The sequence below is a fragment of the Anser brachyrhynchus genome (genome assembly GCF_964034855.1).
Source record: "Anser brachyrhynchus genome assembly, chromosome: 1".
In the NCBI taxonomy this organism is placed as follows: domain Eukaryota; kingdom Metazoa; phylum Chordata; class Aves; order Anseriformes; family Anatidae; genus Anser; species Anser brachyrhynchus.
In genome coordinates, this window is record NC_137694.1 from 192,952,102 (window position 1) to 192,970,289 (window position 18,188).

Below are 18,188 nucleotides of genomic sequence, written 5' to 3' on the forward strand. Positions count from 1 at the left end.
CAGCCTTGGGAGGATTTGTGAGTTTTACTTTCCAGCCAGAGGCTCGAGTCATTGTTGAAAACTATTCCGTATACCTAAGCCATAAGTAAATGTATAAACAAACTCCAGGAGAGTGAATTCCTGGCTGTAGACCAGGGGACGCTAATAGTGTTGTGATGGAGTAGGTCAACTGGAGTATTCATTTTTGCACCGGTTTTAGTTTTTGCGTTGTGTCTGGCACCACATTATTTTTGCAGTCTTCCCCCATTGACCCTAAATGGGGCCAGGATTTGCTCAGGAGAAAATTTTGCGGCATTTAGAAAGTTTGAAGTTGTGCTTGCTGCACAGAAACACGTAGGTGTGGCTGAGATGCTCTCAAATACCAAAAGCTGAGTAGTTCACTCTGTTTCACCCTAATTCAATTTACATTGCCTTTCCCGGATCTGACCCAAGTTTATTTTAAGGATTCGTAAAGCACAGGTTTCAGTTTGATACTTCTTGAGTTAGGAGAATGTGGGTAGGCGGAGTTATTTTTTTAATTTTTGAGTTGTATAAAGCATACAGATGTTTTCAAAATACGAGTCCATGTGGCTTCAGGCAGCTGTTATCTGGTGGGAGTTACAAAATGTTCCTATAAATGTAAGAAAGCTTGCTGCTTTGTAGCCTGCAGTGCTTGGGTTTGGTCTGAATGCGATTCAACTCTTGTTTGTCTTGTGCAGGAGATGGCTGTCCGAGCACTGAAGCAGACGGGTAGCAGGAGTATTGAAGCAGCTCTGGAGTATATCAGCAAGATGGGCTACTTGGATCCTAGAAACGAACAGATAGTGCGCGTAATTAAGCAGACCTCACCAGGTAAGCATGAACTTTTCTTTAAGTTGTGTTCTTTTTTGCAAATAAGCCAATTTTCAAAGTAGACTTGTTTGAAGAAGGGGATCAGCAGCGTTTCATAGCAGTCTCATAGGAGGCCGGTTACATGAAGATTACCCTGCAAGCTGAACACCGCTCACTTGCATCACAGCAGTTGTCCACGTGCAGCTTGTTCTCCACCTTACTAACTCAAAGCTAGTTATCCGTCAGTGCAAGTCATCTCAACCGTCCCAAATTCACCACAAGGTAAAAGCTTGTACGTAGGTAATGGCTGTGAGTTGTGAGATAGGTCGCTTCCCAGGAGCTCATTCACGTTAACATCCATGTAAGTACACTGTGGAAACACCTCAGGCCAAGATGGCAGAAGCTGTCCACTCATCCTTGCTAGTCTACAGCTCTGTTTCACGTCAATTAAACGGGAGGATTTGGGCTCTGCATTTGCCTGATCACAAACATCAGACTGCAGCAGACAGAAGGCCTCTGAGGGTTGTTTCCATTCAGATGTTAGGGCTTGTGGCATGTTAGAATGCTTTTGATCAGTAATGGGGATACATTCTAGCTCAGATAGCTTGTTACTTTTCTTTCAGTTTCAGAAGATGGCCAAGCAAATAACTGCCCTCTGGCTGGCTGAGCCTGCACAGTTACACAGTAGCGTTATGTGCTGCAGAGGGGTTAGTGGGAGAAGGGTTGGGTGTGTTGCGGAGCTGCTGTCACGAGCATGTTCTGTTGGACATGCTCAGCTGCTCTTTCTACCAGCCTTAGTCATTTCCTAGAGTTTTACCCTGTAGGATGTCCACCTGACAGAAGTAGCAGTACTGGCCAGGTTTGGTATTTGCAGAGTTTTTCTGTAATACATGCACAAATGTGGCCTCAACGGGGCTTTAAGGAGGAGTTAAAGTAACAGAATTTGTCAACTATATTTTGCTTTATATTATAAAGGTTTTATTCCTTTAAGTAAGTGAAAGAACACACCCAGTCCTAAAGAAGACACATTTCCTTTGAAAGGGTTGAAAAATCTTTCCAGGCAGAAGCTTTAATTGTTCAGTTATATTTCGTTTGTGTTTGTTTTTGCTTTCTTAATATTCCAATGCATACAACTGTTTTGAGTACTTAAAAATCTGCATTTATTTTTAGGGTACATAAAACATAAACATCAAGCAATTAATGTTTGCTTGCTTGAGGTGCAGTAGAGTCATGTTAATTTGTTAGGTGTTGTATTGTTCGTGCTAGGATAGCACAGGTCTCCTGCACTTGTTTTGCAAGCATATAATGCTATCTGCTAACTTTTCATTTGCAGTTTGCAAATTTAAAACATGCTTTTGAATTCCATATATTGACCTGTGGAAGTAGATTTTCAAATTACTCATTTTAGTCCTGTTTTAACTTTAAAGCTAACGAGTTTTAGCATGCTGGCAAGACTTAAATAAAACTTACCAGATATTACAGTTGGACAGAGACTCTGTATAAAACCCGTTTATCTGATGGGTATAGTTGATGAATCTTACAGAATACACTCTGATCTAAAATGCTTCACAGGCAAGAGATAGTTGCAAGAGTTGTGTTGAACAGGAAGGGGGGTGGGATCATCTGCAACTATTACCTTAAAGGAGGTACAGTTACCTTAATATCTAAAATTAGATCTGTCTAATATATCCAAAATTGTAGTTACCTAAATATCTACAGTTACCTTAAAGGAGGATGTGGCATAATGGGGATTGGGCTCTTCTCCTAACACCAAGTGATAAGAAAATGGAAATGGCCTCAGGTTATGCCAGGGGAGGTTTAGGTTGGATATTAGGAGAAATTTATTTACTGGCAGGGTTGTGGGGTATTGGAATAGGCTGCCCAAGGAAGTGGTTGAGTCACCATCCCTGGAGGTCTTCAAGAAACGTGCAGGTGTAGAACTCAGTAGCATAGTTTAGTGGCGGACTTGTCAGTACTAGGTTAAAGGTTGGACTAGATGATCTTAGAGGTCTTCTCCCACCTGAATGATCCTATGATTCTATACCATGGTTGGTATCTTCACAGTTCCAAATATTCCTCAAACAGACTAGGGCAGACTTGCTGGTACACAAATCCAGGAGGCGAAGGTCAGACCTCTCTTGACATCAGTAAGATACCTTGCACAGCTGAAGTATGTGTCCCAGACGAGGGCAGACATTGCTGCTGGTTTCCTTCATAGCTCTGACAAAGTCAGTTTATCCTGAGGCTCAGTGTGAATCCTATTGACAGGGATGACAAATGGGTGATACGGCTGTCTCCCATGTCCAGACCAGAGCAGCCACTTCTTGGGATGCTTTGCATTGCCACAGCCTTATCAGTGCACCTCTTTGTGTCTCAACAGATCAGCTTCCAGGGAGCAGTTATAGGTACAGCCTTGATAACAATGGCCTTATGTTATCATAGGAAAAATTGCTGCCGGTTAAGAAATTGTTGTTCTTTCAAGATTTCGCCTGAAAGAACATTGATAATTTGTCCAAGCTGATTCCATTTCAAAACATTGCATTGTTTGTGAAAGTGTCATTTAGCATGGGGACAGCTTCTTCAGCGTGCAGAAACGGTGCAGAGACCTGTCTTAATGAAGTGTGCGCTCCTGTGACCATGTATATAGTAGGGCTTGTAAGTATGCAGGGACGTGCTGTAGTGGAAATAGCTGGAAATGCTTGCAGTTCAGCGTTCAAGTTCTCGTCTTGAGGGCCTTGTGAAGGTTTTAAAAGGAAGTTGTTTAGGTGTACGTGGGTCAAGTCCTGTGATTCGTGAAAGCTGAAGAACCAGAGGGGGGAACAGCACAGGGGCAGCACAGAGTGTCTCCCTGTCTGTTTAGCACAGCCAGTGCTTTCTACACCTGCAATTTGTCCGTAGATCAAAGAACTGACGAAAAGTACCCTTAGCACATCCAGCGTAGGAATGCTGCTATCTTGTCCCTGCATATTCTTCAAGCTTCCCAACGGGAGGCAGATAAGTCATAGGAGGGGACACTCTGTGCCCAGCACGTTGGGAAAAAGACAGGGTAAGCTGCATGATGCCATCGTTGTAAATGAAAGGAAGCAAGGGTTTTCAGAACGATGGGACCAAGATGCAAGCAGATCCCCAGCGTGAGCAGTGAGCGCACTGTGCAGAAGAGGTAGACTAATTGATTATAGTAATGTTGTCTTAAAGTTGTACTGACAGTCGTTCAGGGAGCTTTTTTTCTCCTGTTGGTGCTGTACTTAACCCCTGCTCTGTTGCTTCCTTCTCCTGTCTGTGAGTAATGACTGGTAACACCGGTCCGGCTTTAAAAAATACAGGCTGAAGCGTAATATGATGACTTCACAGTACAGGAATTTGTGCTTCTATTTTCATGATTTGGTAGAACTCCCTGATGATTCCTGGCATGAGCAGTATTTTGGGCCAGTAGCTCGTTATCAGTAGCAATACTTGGCACCTATCACTTCAAATGTCCAGAGTGCTTAATTTAGGTTTTAGATTATTTCTTTTGTAACACATATTCTAGGCTTTGTGTGTGTAAGGATGGATGGATGAGTAATGCAAAGTAATTGGTTCACCTGAATTGTTTCCTAACATTCTTCTGTGTTCTTTTTACAAAGGAAAGGGTATTGTGCCAAATAACGTAACCCGCAGGCCAAGCTTCGAAGGATCAAATGAATCTTTTCCGTCCTACCATCAGATCGGTAATGCAGCCTATGAAGGGACAGGCTTTGGAGCAGAAGGTACAAATATGCTAACTGAAGTTCCGAGGCCATACATGGACTATTTAATCTCAGCTTCGCAGCCTACGGCTATGAACGCTCCCGTACAGCGGCCCTCCGGAGTAGGCACGCACAGCACACCAACAAGCCATCAGCAGAAAACGTACCCTGCAAATATCGAGTCTTCTGTCATTAATTATCCCGTGGCTAATCACAGCAGCCCAGCCTTGCAGCTGCAGGCCTCCCATGGCTCCAACAGCCAACACTACAGTAGGCAGCACATGATGGTGCAGGGGGAAGCCATGGGGTATGGTGTTCAGCGGAGTCCTTCCTTCCAAAACAAGATGCAGCAGGAGGGAGGATACGCCAACCTCCCGAATAAAGGGGCGGTTGTTCAAAATAACTCTGGTCATGCATTTCAGCAGGCACCGGCAAGCCTGTATATATCCCATTCTCATCACAAACAGGCAAGTCCTTCCTCTCATCAAATGCACGTGATATCCAGAGGTCCAGCATTTGCTAATGATTTTTCAGACAGTCCACCGCAAAATCTGCTAACTCCATCTAGAAATAGCCTAAACATGGATCTCTACGACATGAACAATCCTCAAGTTCAGCAGTGGCAGGCAGCAACGCCGTCACGGCGAGATTCTTTACAAAACCCAGGAATAGAAACATCTCCACGGCAACACGTATCCTTCAGACCAGATGCCACAGTGCCGAGCAGAACAAACTCCTTCAACAACCATCAGCAGCAGCCCCAGGTGACCGTGTCGATAAGACAGGTTCCCCCAGGAAAACCCGATCCTTCGATTACATCTCCGAATACAATCACAGCGGTCACCTCTGCTCACATCCTCCAGCCAGTGAAGAGCATGCGAGTGATGAGACCCGAGCCTCAGACGGCGGTGGGACCTTCCCATCCTGGCTGGTTACCTGCACAGGCACCGGCTGTGGATGGCTTAGAGATCATGGAGCAGCACGTGCCAACTGTTGGAGCACCCAACGCCTATCAGCTGGAAGTGGAATACGCTAACCAGGAGCTGCGGTGCCCGCCACCACCGTATCCCAAGCATTTGTTGCTTCCCAGTAGCTCCGAGCAGTTCGATATCAACTGCTTGTGCATGGGTGTAGAGCAGACCCTCCGTGTAGTCCCCAACCCACCATGCAATAAGGCCGAGGAGAACAGCGAGCGAAATGACAAAAGCAGCAAGAACGCTAAAGCTGAGAAACCCAGCAAGGATAAAAAGCAGATCCAGACATCTCCGGTGCCTGTGAGAAAAAACGGCAAAGATGAGGAAAAGCGGGAATCCCGAATCAAGAGCTACTCGCCGTTTGCCTTCAAGTTCTACATGGAGCAGCACGTAGAAAATGTCATAAAGACCTACCAGCAGAAAATTAACAGAAGACTGCAGCTGGAGCAAGAAATGGCTAAAGTAATTCTTCTTTTTTTTAAATAGTAAATCTAATGGGGTCAAATTATTACTCTCACTCCAAAATGTATAAAGGTATTCAATACCTGCCTGTACCAGACTATTTCCCTGAGAAGCCTGGATGCACATGTGGGAGGCTGTTTGAAAAACCTGAGAGAAGAAATAATATACCTTCATACCAGAAAAGTAAAATGAAGCAAAAACACCCTTAGTAGGAAAGTATTAGGTTTGCTTAGGAAAGAACGCAGAAGCCAGATTTGAGGCCAAGATAACACTGGCAGTATCCAGCTCTTGCAAAACTCTGGAAAAGGTTTTCTCTTTGCTCCAGCTCTTCCTACCTATTCCATGATAGCAACCGCTTATTCACCAAAGCACAGTTTAACTTGGCAGTAGATTTACTATGCCATATTTTCAGATGAATACTTGACTAAAAGTTGTCTGTTGAACACATGCTAGTAATAATATCATGCAAGTAATCATGTCTTGGCCAGCTTTAAACGGTCTTGGGACCCTTGCTGGAACTTGTTCTAGAAGCAGGTCTCAGAGAGATGCACTTTGAGCAAGAGCTGCTCTTATGCCTAATGGTAGCACTCAAGCCCAAGCTGATTCCCTGATAGGGCTGTTTAAAACAAAGCTGCCAAGTTCTAATGGTTGTTCTGACAGTTCTGTTTTAAATCTTTAAATGTGGATTTATTTTTATTTTTTTATTTTTTTCTCAGGCATGACTAGAATATGACTAGTCTACTTTTGTATTTAAGGATAAGCTCTAAGGAAAGCTGTTATTAATGCATAATGGCTAATTAACTACCTGATCTTCCTTAGCACAGTCAGTTTCCAGAGCTGATTAATTTGATGCTCATGTTGCTCTAGAAAACCCGGCAATTCATTTGCTGAGGTTAAGATAAAATGAACGTGTCTCTAAAATCTCTTGAAAGGTCAATATATTTTAGTGACAGTTAATAGTTTGACCTCACCACAAGTATAGATGATGTTGCACTGCTTGGATTTAATGAATGTGTTCCTGAGATTGATGATCTCCAGAGAAGGAAACCAGCAGCTAATTGCATTAGTTCTTCTCTTTTCTGGCTCTTCAGCTCTCCTTCACTTCATAACTCAGATAGTTCAACGATAAACACAAACAGCTCCTTCCCCTAGCAACCTCATCACTGGCTGCAGGAATGCACTGCAAACTCAGGAGATTTTGGCTACCTGAATATTGCATTATTCTAGAATTAACCAAGAACACAGCACACTAATTATTTTACGTTAAAACAATAAACACTCCTTTTAAAATGTAAAGAGAGTACCCCGATCTATAATAAAAACAGTATTATTAGTTTTGATTTGGCTTTTGCCTTCAGTCTGAAAATTCATCCTACCTGTTGTGCAAGTTTCTTCAGACCTCCTCCATCCTTTATTCATACAGATTTCATTTTTGTACCGTGCGGATTTTGCTGTGCAGTCTGGCTGCCCACATTCATCTTCAAAGGCCTAGACTACAGGTGTGAAATGAAAAATTCAATCAAAGCAGCAGCCTTGCGGGTGAATGCTTGGGTCTTTAGCCTGCTAATCAGTCAGCTTCAGCTCCATCCACCGTCTTCCCCACTGCCCCTTCTCATCAGGCACTAATCTTCCTCTACAAATGTTTCCGTTGATGTCCCTTAATTCAGGATTCTGGAACCAGGTTATTCATAAAGAAGGGGGCTGCTAGAGCAGCCAGAGGATCCTGGGGATCAGCCCGGGGCTTCTGTTGGTGGAGGCAACCAGTGGCCCTCAGGAGAGGGGATGGGCACTGAAGACAGAAGTGTGCAGGCTCTGTCTTGAAGGGTGGGGAAAGCCTGGCTGCATACTTCTTATTCCCCCCTTTTCCACAAGGTATCTCCTTGCAGCCATGTGAAATGTTACCTGCAATTGCTCAGAGGCTCTCTGGGGGTAGGAGGTGGCTGGACAAGCCAGATCTGTTACGGTTTAGGTTCAGAGGGGAAACAGTAAAATGGGGGGGGGGGGGGGGGGGGAACAGAACCAGGGTCTAGGCTGCAGTAGCTGGAGGGAGGCCAGAGCTGAGGGTTATATGTGTATATTTTGTGAAGGAAGAGGGGAGAGATCTACAAAGCTTGCGAGTGGAAGCTGTACATGGTAGAAGAAGAAAAATTTTCTAAAGAAGAGGGTTCACAAAGCACTAGGGAATGTGTAGGTCAAAACCAGCTTCTTAATTACCATGCAAAAAGCAACAATCAACCAGCACTGGTAGATAGGATCGTGTGAGTTCCTCTGGAGAACCATTAATGAACAAAGTGGGCTGCTTCATCTGGATATCAGTTTAATTTGTGCTGCATTGTGCATATGTATGGTGGAGTGCGGTGGCAAAGTGCACAGTTGAAAGGTATAAACCGAACCCCGTGATCAGGTTTGTTCTGTTCTTTTCCCCTGACAGCATTGCCCCATGCCTCCTAGCTCAGCAGAATGAGAGAGAAAGGGCAATCTTAGAGACAATGCAGGTAACCTGGTAGGGCAAATGAACTTGCAAGTATTTCAGAAATACCTTGGCAGACAGACAAGAGATTATCTCTCTCATGAGTATCTCTTTTCTGGTTCTTGGTTAATTTTTCTGAGACGTGTCTTGGGAATGCTGGTTCATTGTTCTGTTGCTATGAATATAACCTCACTAGCTCTCGTGGTTTGCTTTCTCTTATCTAGGCAGGCCTTTGTGAAGCAGAACAGGAACAAATGAGGAAAATTCTCTACCAGAAGGAGTCCAACTACAACAGACTTAAAAGGGCCAAAATGGACAAATCTATGTTTGTGAAAATCAAGACTCTGGGTATTGGTGCGTTTGGAGAAGTGTGTCTGGCCTGCAAAGTGGATACCCATGCCCTTTATGCCATGAAAACTCTGCGAAAGAAAGATGTCCTGAACCGGAACCAGGTGGCTCATGTCAAGGCAGAAAGGGACATACTTGCTGAGGCAGACAATGAGTGGGTGGTTAAACTCTATTATTCCTTCCAAGATAAAGAGAACTTGTACTTTGTGATGGACTACATCCCTGGTGGGGATATGATGAGTCTACTGATTCGGATGGAGGTCTTCCCGGAGCGTCTGGCCAGGTTTTATATTGCAGAGCTCACTTTGGCTATCGAGAGCGTGCACAAAATGGGATTTATTCATAGAGACATCAAGCCTGACAACATTCTGATAGACCTCGATGGGCATATCAAACTGACAGACTTCGGACTCTGTACGGGATTCAGGTGGACTCACAATTCAAAATACTACCAGAAAGGTATTAGGCTTCATTTGCTCTGTTTATCCTGAAGTAGTTACCTCTTGGCAGAAATGTCAGGTGAATTACGGTGTGTTTGTCTCTGGCAATTAGTTTGTTTCTAGTCTTTTGTTTCCAGTACTGTTCAAATCCCTGTCAGTAGTCTGGCTGACCGTAGCAGTAGCTGTACTTCTTCAGTTCATTCTTGTTCGGAGGGGCTCTGATGGTGAAAGAAATTAATCCCAGATTTAAAGTAATCCAGGCACCTTCTGTGCTTGCCATTGAAGGGTATTGGAGTCTATCGGTGAAAGGTAATACACAATTGCCATAGCTAATCTAAATATACTCCATTATTCTGTATCTCCCGTATGGCAACGTGCTTCCCTGCACTGAGACAGAGACACTCTGCTGGTTAAGGAAAATCAGTTGTGAAGAAGAGGGCAGAAGTAATTGCCTTAGGTTTAAAGCTTAAGTGCTGTTCTTTAGTGACAGAGGAAGACGGCAAAACTAGATCTAAATAAATTCTTTCCTTTTTGAGTGTTGTGTTTTATGAGTCTAAATGTAAACTTTCTCTCCCACTTCAAAGGGAGCCATATCAGACAAGACAGCATGGAGCCCAGTGATCTTTGGGATGATGCGTCCAACTGTAGATGTGGAGATAGGCTGAAGACATTGGAACAAAGAGCTAAGAAGCAACATCAGAGATGCCTAGCTCACTCGTTAGTTGGAACCCCTAATTACATTGCTCCTGAAGTCCTGCTTCGTAAAGGTAGATAACCTGGATTTTCTACTGTTTAAATGAGCACCAATGTTTTGAAATACTTCATTTTTTTTCCTTCAAAAGTTTGCTGCTGTGGAAGCTTGACGTTCTGAAGTCCACAGACACTCAGCTCAGATTAAGGAGCAGCTTTCTGTACATGCTCCAATGATGAGCTTCATATTGCGGACATTGAAGGTTGTCGTGCTTTGTCTCTTCACTCAGAAGCCTTTCATGAGACTGCTAATAAATACGTCAGATGGTGTTGGCAGCTACTGTTTCTAAAGTACAGAGAAGATTATCTGTGCTTATGGCCACTATGAGGATGACTGCGGCCACTAGCAGGCTTGCATAGACCAGCAAGTAGCCAACTGATGGTTCTGAGTCACTCAGATTGGTCACTTAAATAAGGCTGTTAGAAACTTGTGGAAGCATTCACCAGATTCCCATACAGAATCTCAGGGAAATACAGCAAAAAGTCTTGTACAGATTACGCTGGGCACACTGCATTCAAAAGCTCCGCTTCAGGAATGTAGACAACATCTGGTAGCTATCCATGAAATACAGACACAGTCACTGTAGTGAGGAGATTAGTTGTTCAAATTTGTCTGCAAGCCTGATCCTAGACCTAATCTCAACTCTTTCTCAATTCAAGAGATTTTTGGATTAAATCCTACATCATCTGATGGCACAAATCTGCATAGAACTCAGTGTTTTAAGTCCTTCATTCCTTTCAGAAATCTCAAACATATACCTCATTTGTTTTATCTGAGTAATTAAATGATTGAAAATGTTCCACTGCTTGAAACTTGCTCAGAAAGTCATCCGTATCTTTCTTATGTCTCTAGAAATAGGCTGTATCTTTTCAGCATCTTTTCCAACCCGAGGTGTCACCTCCACTGAACCAAGGGGAGGGCATCAATCACTAAGCCTTTTTTTTGTTCTTTGAGGACCAGTGTGTGCTGTGTAGGGATGTAGCTGTGGGATGGGGTATGAAAAAAAAAACTTCACTTGGTCTAATTATGTGATTTCCCCACGCACTATTATTGAGAATCAAATTTATTCAAAATGATTCCCAGACAACACTATTAGATCTTCACTGACAGCAGCAGAATTTAGGTCAGCAAGCAGAAGCAACTTCATGGTGAAGGTGGATTGGGAGTCCTTTGGTTTTAGGTCAGTTGTTTGAGAAAAGACAGAAATTTGTGCTGTATGTTTTGATGCTTAATTGCAAGAAGAAATAGTAGCTCTATGCATATTCTCCTTGGCTAATGGAGGACAACCTTTGGACTTGCCTTTCAGGATACACTCAGCTCTGTGACTGGTGGAGTGTTGGTGTCATCCTCTTTGAGATGTTAGTGGGACAGCCTCCTTTCCTGGCTCCTACACCCACAGAAACCCAACTGAAGGTAAGTTGAAACAAAATTCCAATCTGTAGTAGCAAAACGTTAATCTTTTCCTTTTCCTCCTCTTCTCTGTACAGACCAATCCCCTCTGGTTTTACTAGAGAAAGGAACAGTGATTACAAAATCGTGATTTTAAATAGCTTTACACCAGGGACAAACCCTTTTCCAATCAGTGAAGATTGTGAATATCAGACCAGAATTGACTTGTCCAGCCCTCATAGATATAGTTACCAGCTTTATGAATCTACTCAGCACAGTTTTGGTTTCTGAAGCCCAAGTTCATCCATATAAATTTTTTAGGGTGCATATCAGATTTGAGTAAGCTGATACACCGATGATAATTTCAGTTGGCAACGTGAGTGTTTTAAAGCCAAGCAGTAAGTAGTATTTATTAGAAAGAATGCATCTCATAATCACTTCGCTATTTTTACATTTTGGAGGCTAAATGAAGCAACTCCTTGAATTCATTCTGTTAAGTCATGTATAAACAATATATTCTCAAATCTGGCAACAGGAGCTTTCAAGAGGAAATACGTCTTTTTTAAAATGTAATTGCTTCTATCTGCTCTCTGGCGATCTTTCTTGAATCATTAAAGAAACCTATTAACAGCTGATGCAATCCCATCACTGGGCTCTTGAACCTCTGAAGTAACTATACAGAATGTGGCTGGACTAGCTACGTGTATACTTCTGTGCAGTTAGTGTTGACAGAAGGATCAGAAGGATCCTGTTTCCAGGATTAGAAGTCATTTAATACCTTTCTCATCTTCAGGTGATAAACTGGGAAAGCACACTGCACATTCCCTCACAGATCAAGCTAAGCCCCGAGGCAACTGATCTCATCACAAAGCTCTGCTGTGCTGCTGAGGACAGGCTCGGAAGAAACGGAGCAGATGATATTAAAGCCCATTCTTTCTTTCACTCTATGGACTTCTCTACTGATATCCGCAGGCAGCCAGCTCCCTACGTTCCAAAGATCAGCCATCCAATGGACACTTCAAATTTTGATCCAGTTGAAGAAGAAAGTCCTTGGAATGATGCTAGTGGTGACAGCACCAGGACATGGGATCCGTTAGCCTCTTCCAACAGCAAGCACACAGAGCATGCCTTTTACGAGTTTACTTTCCGAAGGTTCTTCGATGACAATGGGTATCCGTTCAGGTATCCCAAACCTTCTGGAATGGAAGTTGGCCAGTCTGAGAAGTCCGATGTAGAAGACAAAGATGTGGTGGATCAGACTGGAGCTTGTCAGCCTGTATATGTGTAAATTATTGTATAGAGTGCTCCAGATAAGACTAATCTCAAATCCAGTAGGGCCCTTAACTGATCCTTTAGGAGTTGATCCTGCAGTGCTTGGTCAGGTGTAACTTCGGCTGAGACTGAAGTCATCCTGTGGAGTCAGAAACTTGCAGGGCCAGGTCCCAAAAATGGCACTCTTGAAAGTTCAGGTCAGTTTTACTGTAAATAACTTTGTTGATAATTACACTTGAAATCCTGGTCTTCACCAAAATCTACAAGGCCAGAAGTCTATCATTTCTAGGCCTATTTTTGTTTGAGGTCAGCTTCCCCCTACTCAGATAAACATTTACAGACTTCTGCAACTGTCAGCGTTATTTTTTAAATGAATAAAGAGCACTTATATTTTGTTTATAGCAGGGGTTTCTTTTCCTACTAAATTATAGGGATTAACTTTGACAAATCATGCTGCTGTTCTTCTTTTCTACATTTTTATTTTATCCATAGCACTTATTTCACATTTAGGAAAATGCATAAAGCTGAAGAACATGTGATGAAAGGTCTCTGTGCAATAATGTAAGAAAGAAAAAAAAAAAAAAGGAAGAAAAAAAAACCACCTCCACTCTCTAATTTTCTAAATTTACTGATGCCATTGTATTCGCACCATAATTTTTGTTTGTTATATGTATTTTCCACATTTCAAAATTGTGACATAACCTTAAAGCTGCTTTATTTCCTTCTGCTTATTGGAGTGTAATAGAAAGTGTGAGCAAGTGACTATATGGGTGTGATTTCTTTGTCTAGTGTGTGAAGAATGTTGCATGAGCAGTGTTTTTTCTATTTGAAATGGCCTTTTCTTGCCATTCACAGGCAGGTCCTGTGGATCCATTTTTACTGAGGGTCTAAAATTAGACCATTTTAAACCATGTGTTCATAATGTATCGTGTGGATGGTTTCCTCTTATGATTGTATCCAATATTAATTTTGTAAAACAGATTTGCAAAGATTATAACTGAATAGTGATTTTGTGGTCTGATGTAGTGGATCGTTTTAGTAACCGTTGATCGTTGGCACACGTTTCCCCACGAAGGATCAATAGCCAAGACCATTACTACAAAGCTGATTCGTGACAACAGTCTAGACCTGGCTCATTCACATAGCATGCAGCACAGTGTTCGTCGTTTAACGCTGTCAGTAACGCAGAGCACCAGTACTAACAAGTAGCTCAGTGTCTTCAAACCAGAATGTCTCGAGCTGTGCTCCTGCAACACACCGAGATCCTAAACGAGATGAGGCTGATGTGGTGAGTACGTGCAGCCCCTCTGATTTCTGTGGAATCTGGAGGGACATGGCTTTTCCAGACATCGGATCTCTGCACGACTGTCTGTGTATCCATTTAGGATCCTAACGTTACAGGCGCTGACGTCTGAGAACGTTGGCGTTGTTCATAGGTCATTCTGTCCTGTTGTCTTCAGATGAAAATGTTGCTGTGGTGGAGCACAACAGTCCTTCATTTCTGTCAGATTATAAGCATACTTTGAAATATCAATTCTTAACTATGTTAAAATAAGCATTTTTCTTATATGTATAAGTGAGACTTATTCAAGGTGATATCAGAATACTAAAGTAATTAAGCCATACATATTTGCATATATATTATATATAACTAAGTAAACACACACAAAAATCCTTAATTCAGATTAGTGTAACAGTCCTATTTAAAGTGATTGACGTAATAACATTTGAGGAAAACACTCCTTTAAGGTGTTTTTGCTTTATTTTATTTTTAAATCTGGAACTTCATTATTTTTTCCGTATATTATTCCACATATTATTCCTTAATGTTTTAGCATATCCTATCCAGTGTTTAGATATCTAAGCAACAACATATAAATTCATCAGCCTAAACTAAACAAAAATGATTGTGTATTTGTTTACATTTGTATGAAAGGAATGTTTTGAGGTATGCAGTGCTTGTGTTGTGACAGTTCATGTAAGATTCAGTATTACTGCTTTTTTATATAGTAATGCCATTTTTTGTTATTTACATCTATCTGACATTCTTTCATGTGGTAGGTTCTTTCTCAGGAACTCAATTTAACTGTTATTTATTGATATATCATTGCCTTTGAAAGCTTCTACTGGCACAATTTATTAAAAATCTGAATCAAAATCTAAACTGCAGTATGTGTTCTTTGAAAGGGTAATTTCTACTTTAAGGCAGAATTTTCAAGGGGTTTGCTTTGTAATGTTAGTGATGGGTTTGAGCTACAAACACATGATCCAAATCTCATCTCTCTTTGTAGTGTTTGGCATAGAATTTCTGGGTACATTAAGATGATTTTTAGTGTAACAGAGTCAGTAGATAACATAAAATTCAACATCATCACTTTCACAGCAGTGGCAGCTCTGCCAGGACAGCCACAAAGAGGTGTGCCTGCCCCTCTGGCTCTTTCCTCTGCTATGTTTCAAAAAGGTAAGTATTTCACCTTCAAATATGGTGTCTTTGCAATTGAGTGAAATGAGAAACTAGCCCAAAAAGAAAGCAGTGATTCCCTGCTGAAAGGATTGACTCACTTAGAATCTGCTGCGGGGAACAAAAGCCAACTTCCATTTCACCTGAAGAACTGAACTGGAAAACAAATCTTTTCAGCTTACCAGGTACTGTCTCTAGAAGGTTCCCATCCTTCTCGTACATCTCAGGGGTGAACAGAAAGTTGGGAGTAAATTTTATGAAACTTGGACAGGTAACTAATACAACATATATTGGGACTGGTTCTGGGCATTCTCAATTCTATTGAGCTTCCCCCCGACACACACACAAAATATTTTAAGCATTTTAAACATTTTAAAAATATTTTAAGAAGTTATTCAATGTTTGTTTGTTTAAAAAGAAAAACCTTTAGATGTATGTATTCCTGATTGAAAGTAAGGAGTTCATTAATTTGGAAGTAGCGCACCATTTGAGACGTAATCCTACCTTGACTAAGTCAGGGTGAACCTGCCGCTGATCTCAGTGGGGCAGGAATTTCATTCCTGGCTGTCAGCAGTGACACATGCACAGCAACAACGCGTACTTTGTGTGCAAAAGTTAAAATAATCACCTCTGAAAATTTAAATAATTGCTGTTTCCAGAATGGAAACTTCATATTGTAGTGGCGCCAGTGGCACAGAAACAGAAAGGGCCTCTGCAGCCCGTCACATCTCCATTCTCCAGGGCGTTCAGATTTGCCAAGGAACAGCAACAGCCCTCAATAAGCAATATTATTCCTGGTTCACCATGAAGGAATTAACCAGTGGAAGTTACAAGCTAAGAAGTTAGAACCTAGCTTGAATAACATGAAAGCTAAATGAGGGAGAAAAGCATTTGACTTTTAAATTGCAATGGAAGAATGAAATTAGCTGTGCAGGAAGCGGGGCTATTGCCTGGAACTGGATGGAAAATCGGGCTCATAAACTTAAGAGAATTCCGATCTCTTCCCTGTAGCTTATGAGGTACGAAATAACTGCTTTAAAAGCCTTCCTAGAGAAACTGCAATGAGAATAGGAATTTAGAACATATAATTTGGTCCTATCCCAAAATACAGAAACGTTGGCAGAAAATAGCAACTGTTACTAAAAATATTATTGGAATTAAAAATATTAAATCTTTCCCACAGGAAATAATCTCAGGAATAGATAATGTAGGAATAGCAACCGTTAAAACACACACAAAAAAAAGTGTAAAAATGTTTTTCCTGGCAAAGAAATCCACTGCAGCAAGAACATGGAAGTTGTGCCTTCCTCTGGCTTCTGGTCTGAGCAGGGAATGAGCCATGAGCAGCATTTGGTGAAACCAGTCCTGGGCCCATTCTTATCAAAATAAACTCAGGATCTGATCCGTAAAGCTGTGGTCACCTCCTGCAAAGGCAACAGTAGCTCCCAGCCCCACAGGAGAAAATGGAGCCTGGTGCCATGGTCAATTTAAGTTCAAATGGACTGACAATTTATGTTCGAATCGTCAGCTCCTAAGCTGACGGGACGGCGCCGTTCCTTCAGCAGGAGGAAAAATACCCGAGCCTGTATCTGCTCTTTTAGGTATGTAAAGAAACTGCCCCTGGCATCCCTGTTAGCCAGGAAAGCCCCAGGCACTTGGTCTCAGCAGCTCCTCTGTGAAGGGGGGATTGAACGTGTGAGGGGAATGAACAGGCAAGAGGCAACAGCTGATGGCACCAGATCGTGAGTGGGAGCCAGGAAAGTCTTCAAAGCTGGTCCAGCCTTGCTGCGCTGTGCAGCCATTACCCCATGGGTGTTGGTGTGTGTTGAGGGGAACATTTATACGTGATGTCTTGTATTTTTGGGAAGCATACAGCCAAAGACACCCTATTCTGAGAGTGCTGCTGGGCAGGAGGGAGCCTGCACGTGTGCGTGGAGCAAGCCAGACCCGCAGCTCCGGGGTCACACTATGGGAAGGAACCATTCACCTCCAACACCACCTCCACCCCTGGGCTGCTTTAAAGGAATTCAGAGCAGCAGCTTACTGCCATGCTCTGCCAGCTGCCACAAAGCAGCTTGCTGTCTGTCATGAAGTACTTCCCAGAGATAATCATTTTTTCCTCTAAATTCCTGACCGTCCCTCTGAAGGCCACATCAACCATCCTATAATTATCCTTGTACTAAGTAGTAACTTTTCTTTTTTTCCTGCTTTTGTGGTGTTGGACAGCTATCTTTTTTTCCTGTGCTGCTGGCTAGGAGGTGAGTGCCTAAACCTGCAGGTATGTGCATTTGTTAAACCACAGCACATACCAAGTCTTTTGTCACCTTGGCTGCACACCTGCTCCTTCCAAAGAGAGCACTGATGGCTCTGTTTGGGTCCAAAGAGCTGCAGTCATGGCATGAGACCCCACCTGGATATCGCATCTAGTTCTGGGTTCCCCGGTAGAAGAAAGATGGGGACCTGTTAGAGCGGGTCAGACATAATACAACCATAAAAAAGGAAAGAAAGGAACACAGATTTACTTGTTATGTTCATAACTTTGCCACAGGATCATCATCACAAGGACAAAGGTTCATTAGCAAATACTTACAAAACAGTCATCAGATGAATATACACATGCCTTGCATGCGTTCATCACCTATATGTATAGTTTGGGTTTTGTTCAACATCGCAGGATTAGTAAGTTTTTTTGTTTTGTTTTTTAGATGTTTAAGAGGTCAAAATTTAGGACCGATTTGCAATAAACTACTTCAAAATCATCTGAGCAGTGTGTGGCTTGATGCGATGCTGTAACGAATCTCCTTTTTTAAAAGGAGGAACTCACTTGGGTGGAGAGCGGGGAGACAGCAGATACCCAAACCAAACGGAGTGACAAACGGCCATGGGTATTGAGGCTTTCCAGCTGTATTCGCTTTGGATGTGAGCAGGGGTGAATAAAAAGGACCACAGAAGTGCCGGTCGGAAGGCACCTCTGGAGATCCTCAGTCTGACTTCCCGCTCCTGTGGGCCTGCGGCCAGCGCTGGCTTGGGCTGGCCACGGCTCCAGGCTGGTCACGGCTCCAGGCTGGCCACGGCTCCGGGCTGGC

At 42.6% G+C, this 18,188-nt stretch overlaps 1 protein-coding gene across 4 annotated transcripts in view; it reads left to right on the forward strand.

Annotated features, from left to right (window-relative positions):
* Positions 1 to 14,799, forward strand: part of LATS2 (large tumor suppressor kinase 2) — a 47,308-nt gene extending 32,509 nt beyond the window's left edge. For all 4 annotated transcript variants that reach the window (XM_080591213.1, XM_080591215.1, XM_080591212.1 and 1 more), the window contains exons 3-8: positions 699 to 831; positions 4,434 to 5,971; positions 8,666 to 9,248; positions 9,814 to 9,996; positions 11,287 to 11,393; positions 12,163 to 14,799. In XM_080591213.1, coding sequence (XP_080447339.1) covers positions 699 to 831; positions 4,434 to 5,971; positions 8,666 to 9,248; positions 9,814 to 9,996; positions 11,287 to 11,393; positions 12,163 to 12,657 — 3,039 coding nt within the window. In that variant the 3' untranslated portion in view covers positions 12,658 to 14,799. The remainder of the gene's footprint in view (positions 1 to 698; positions 832 to 4,433; positions 5,972 to 8,665; positions 9,249 to 9,813; positions 9,997 to 11,286; positions 11,394 to 12,162) is intronic.
* Positions 14,800 to 18,188: the final 3,389 nt, after the last annotated feature.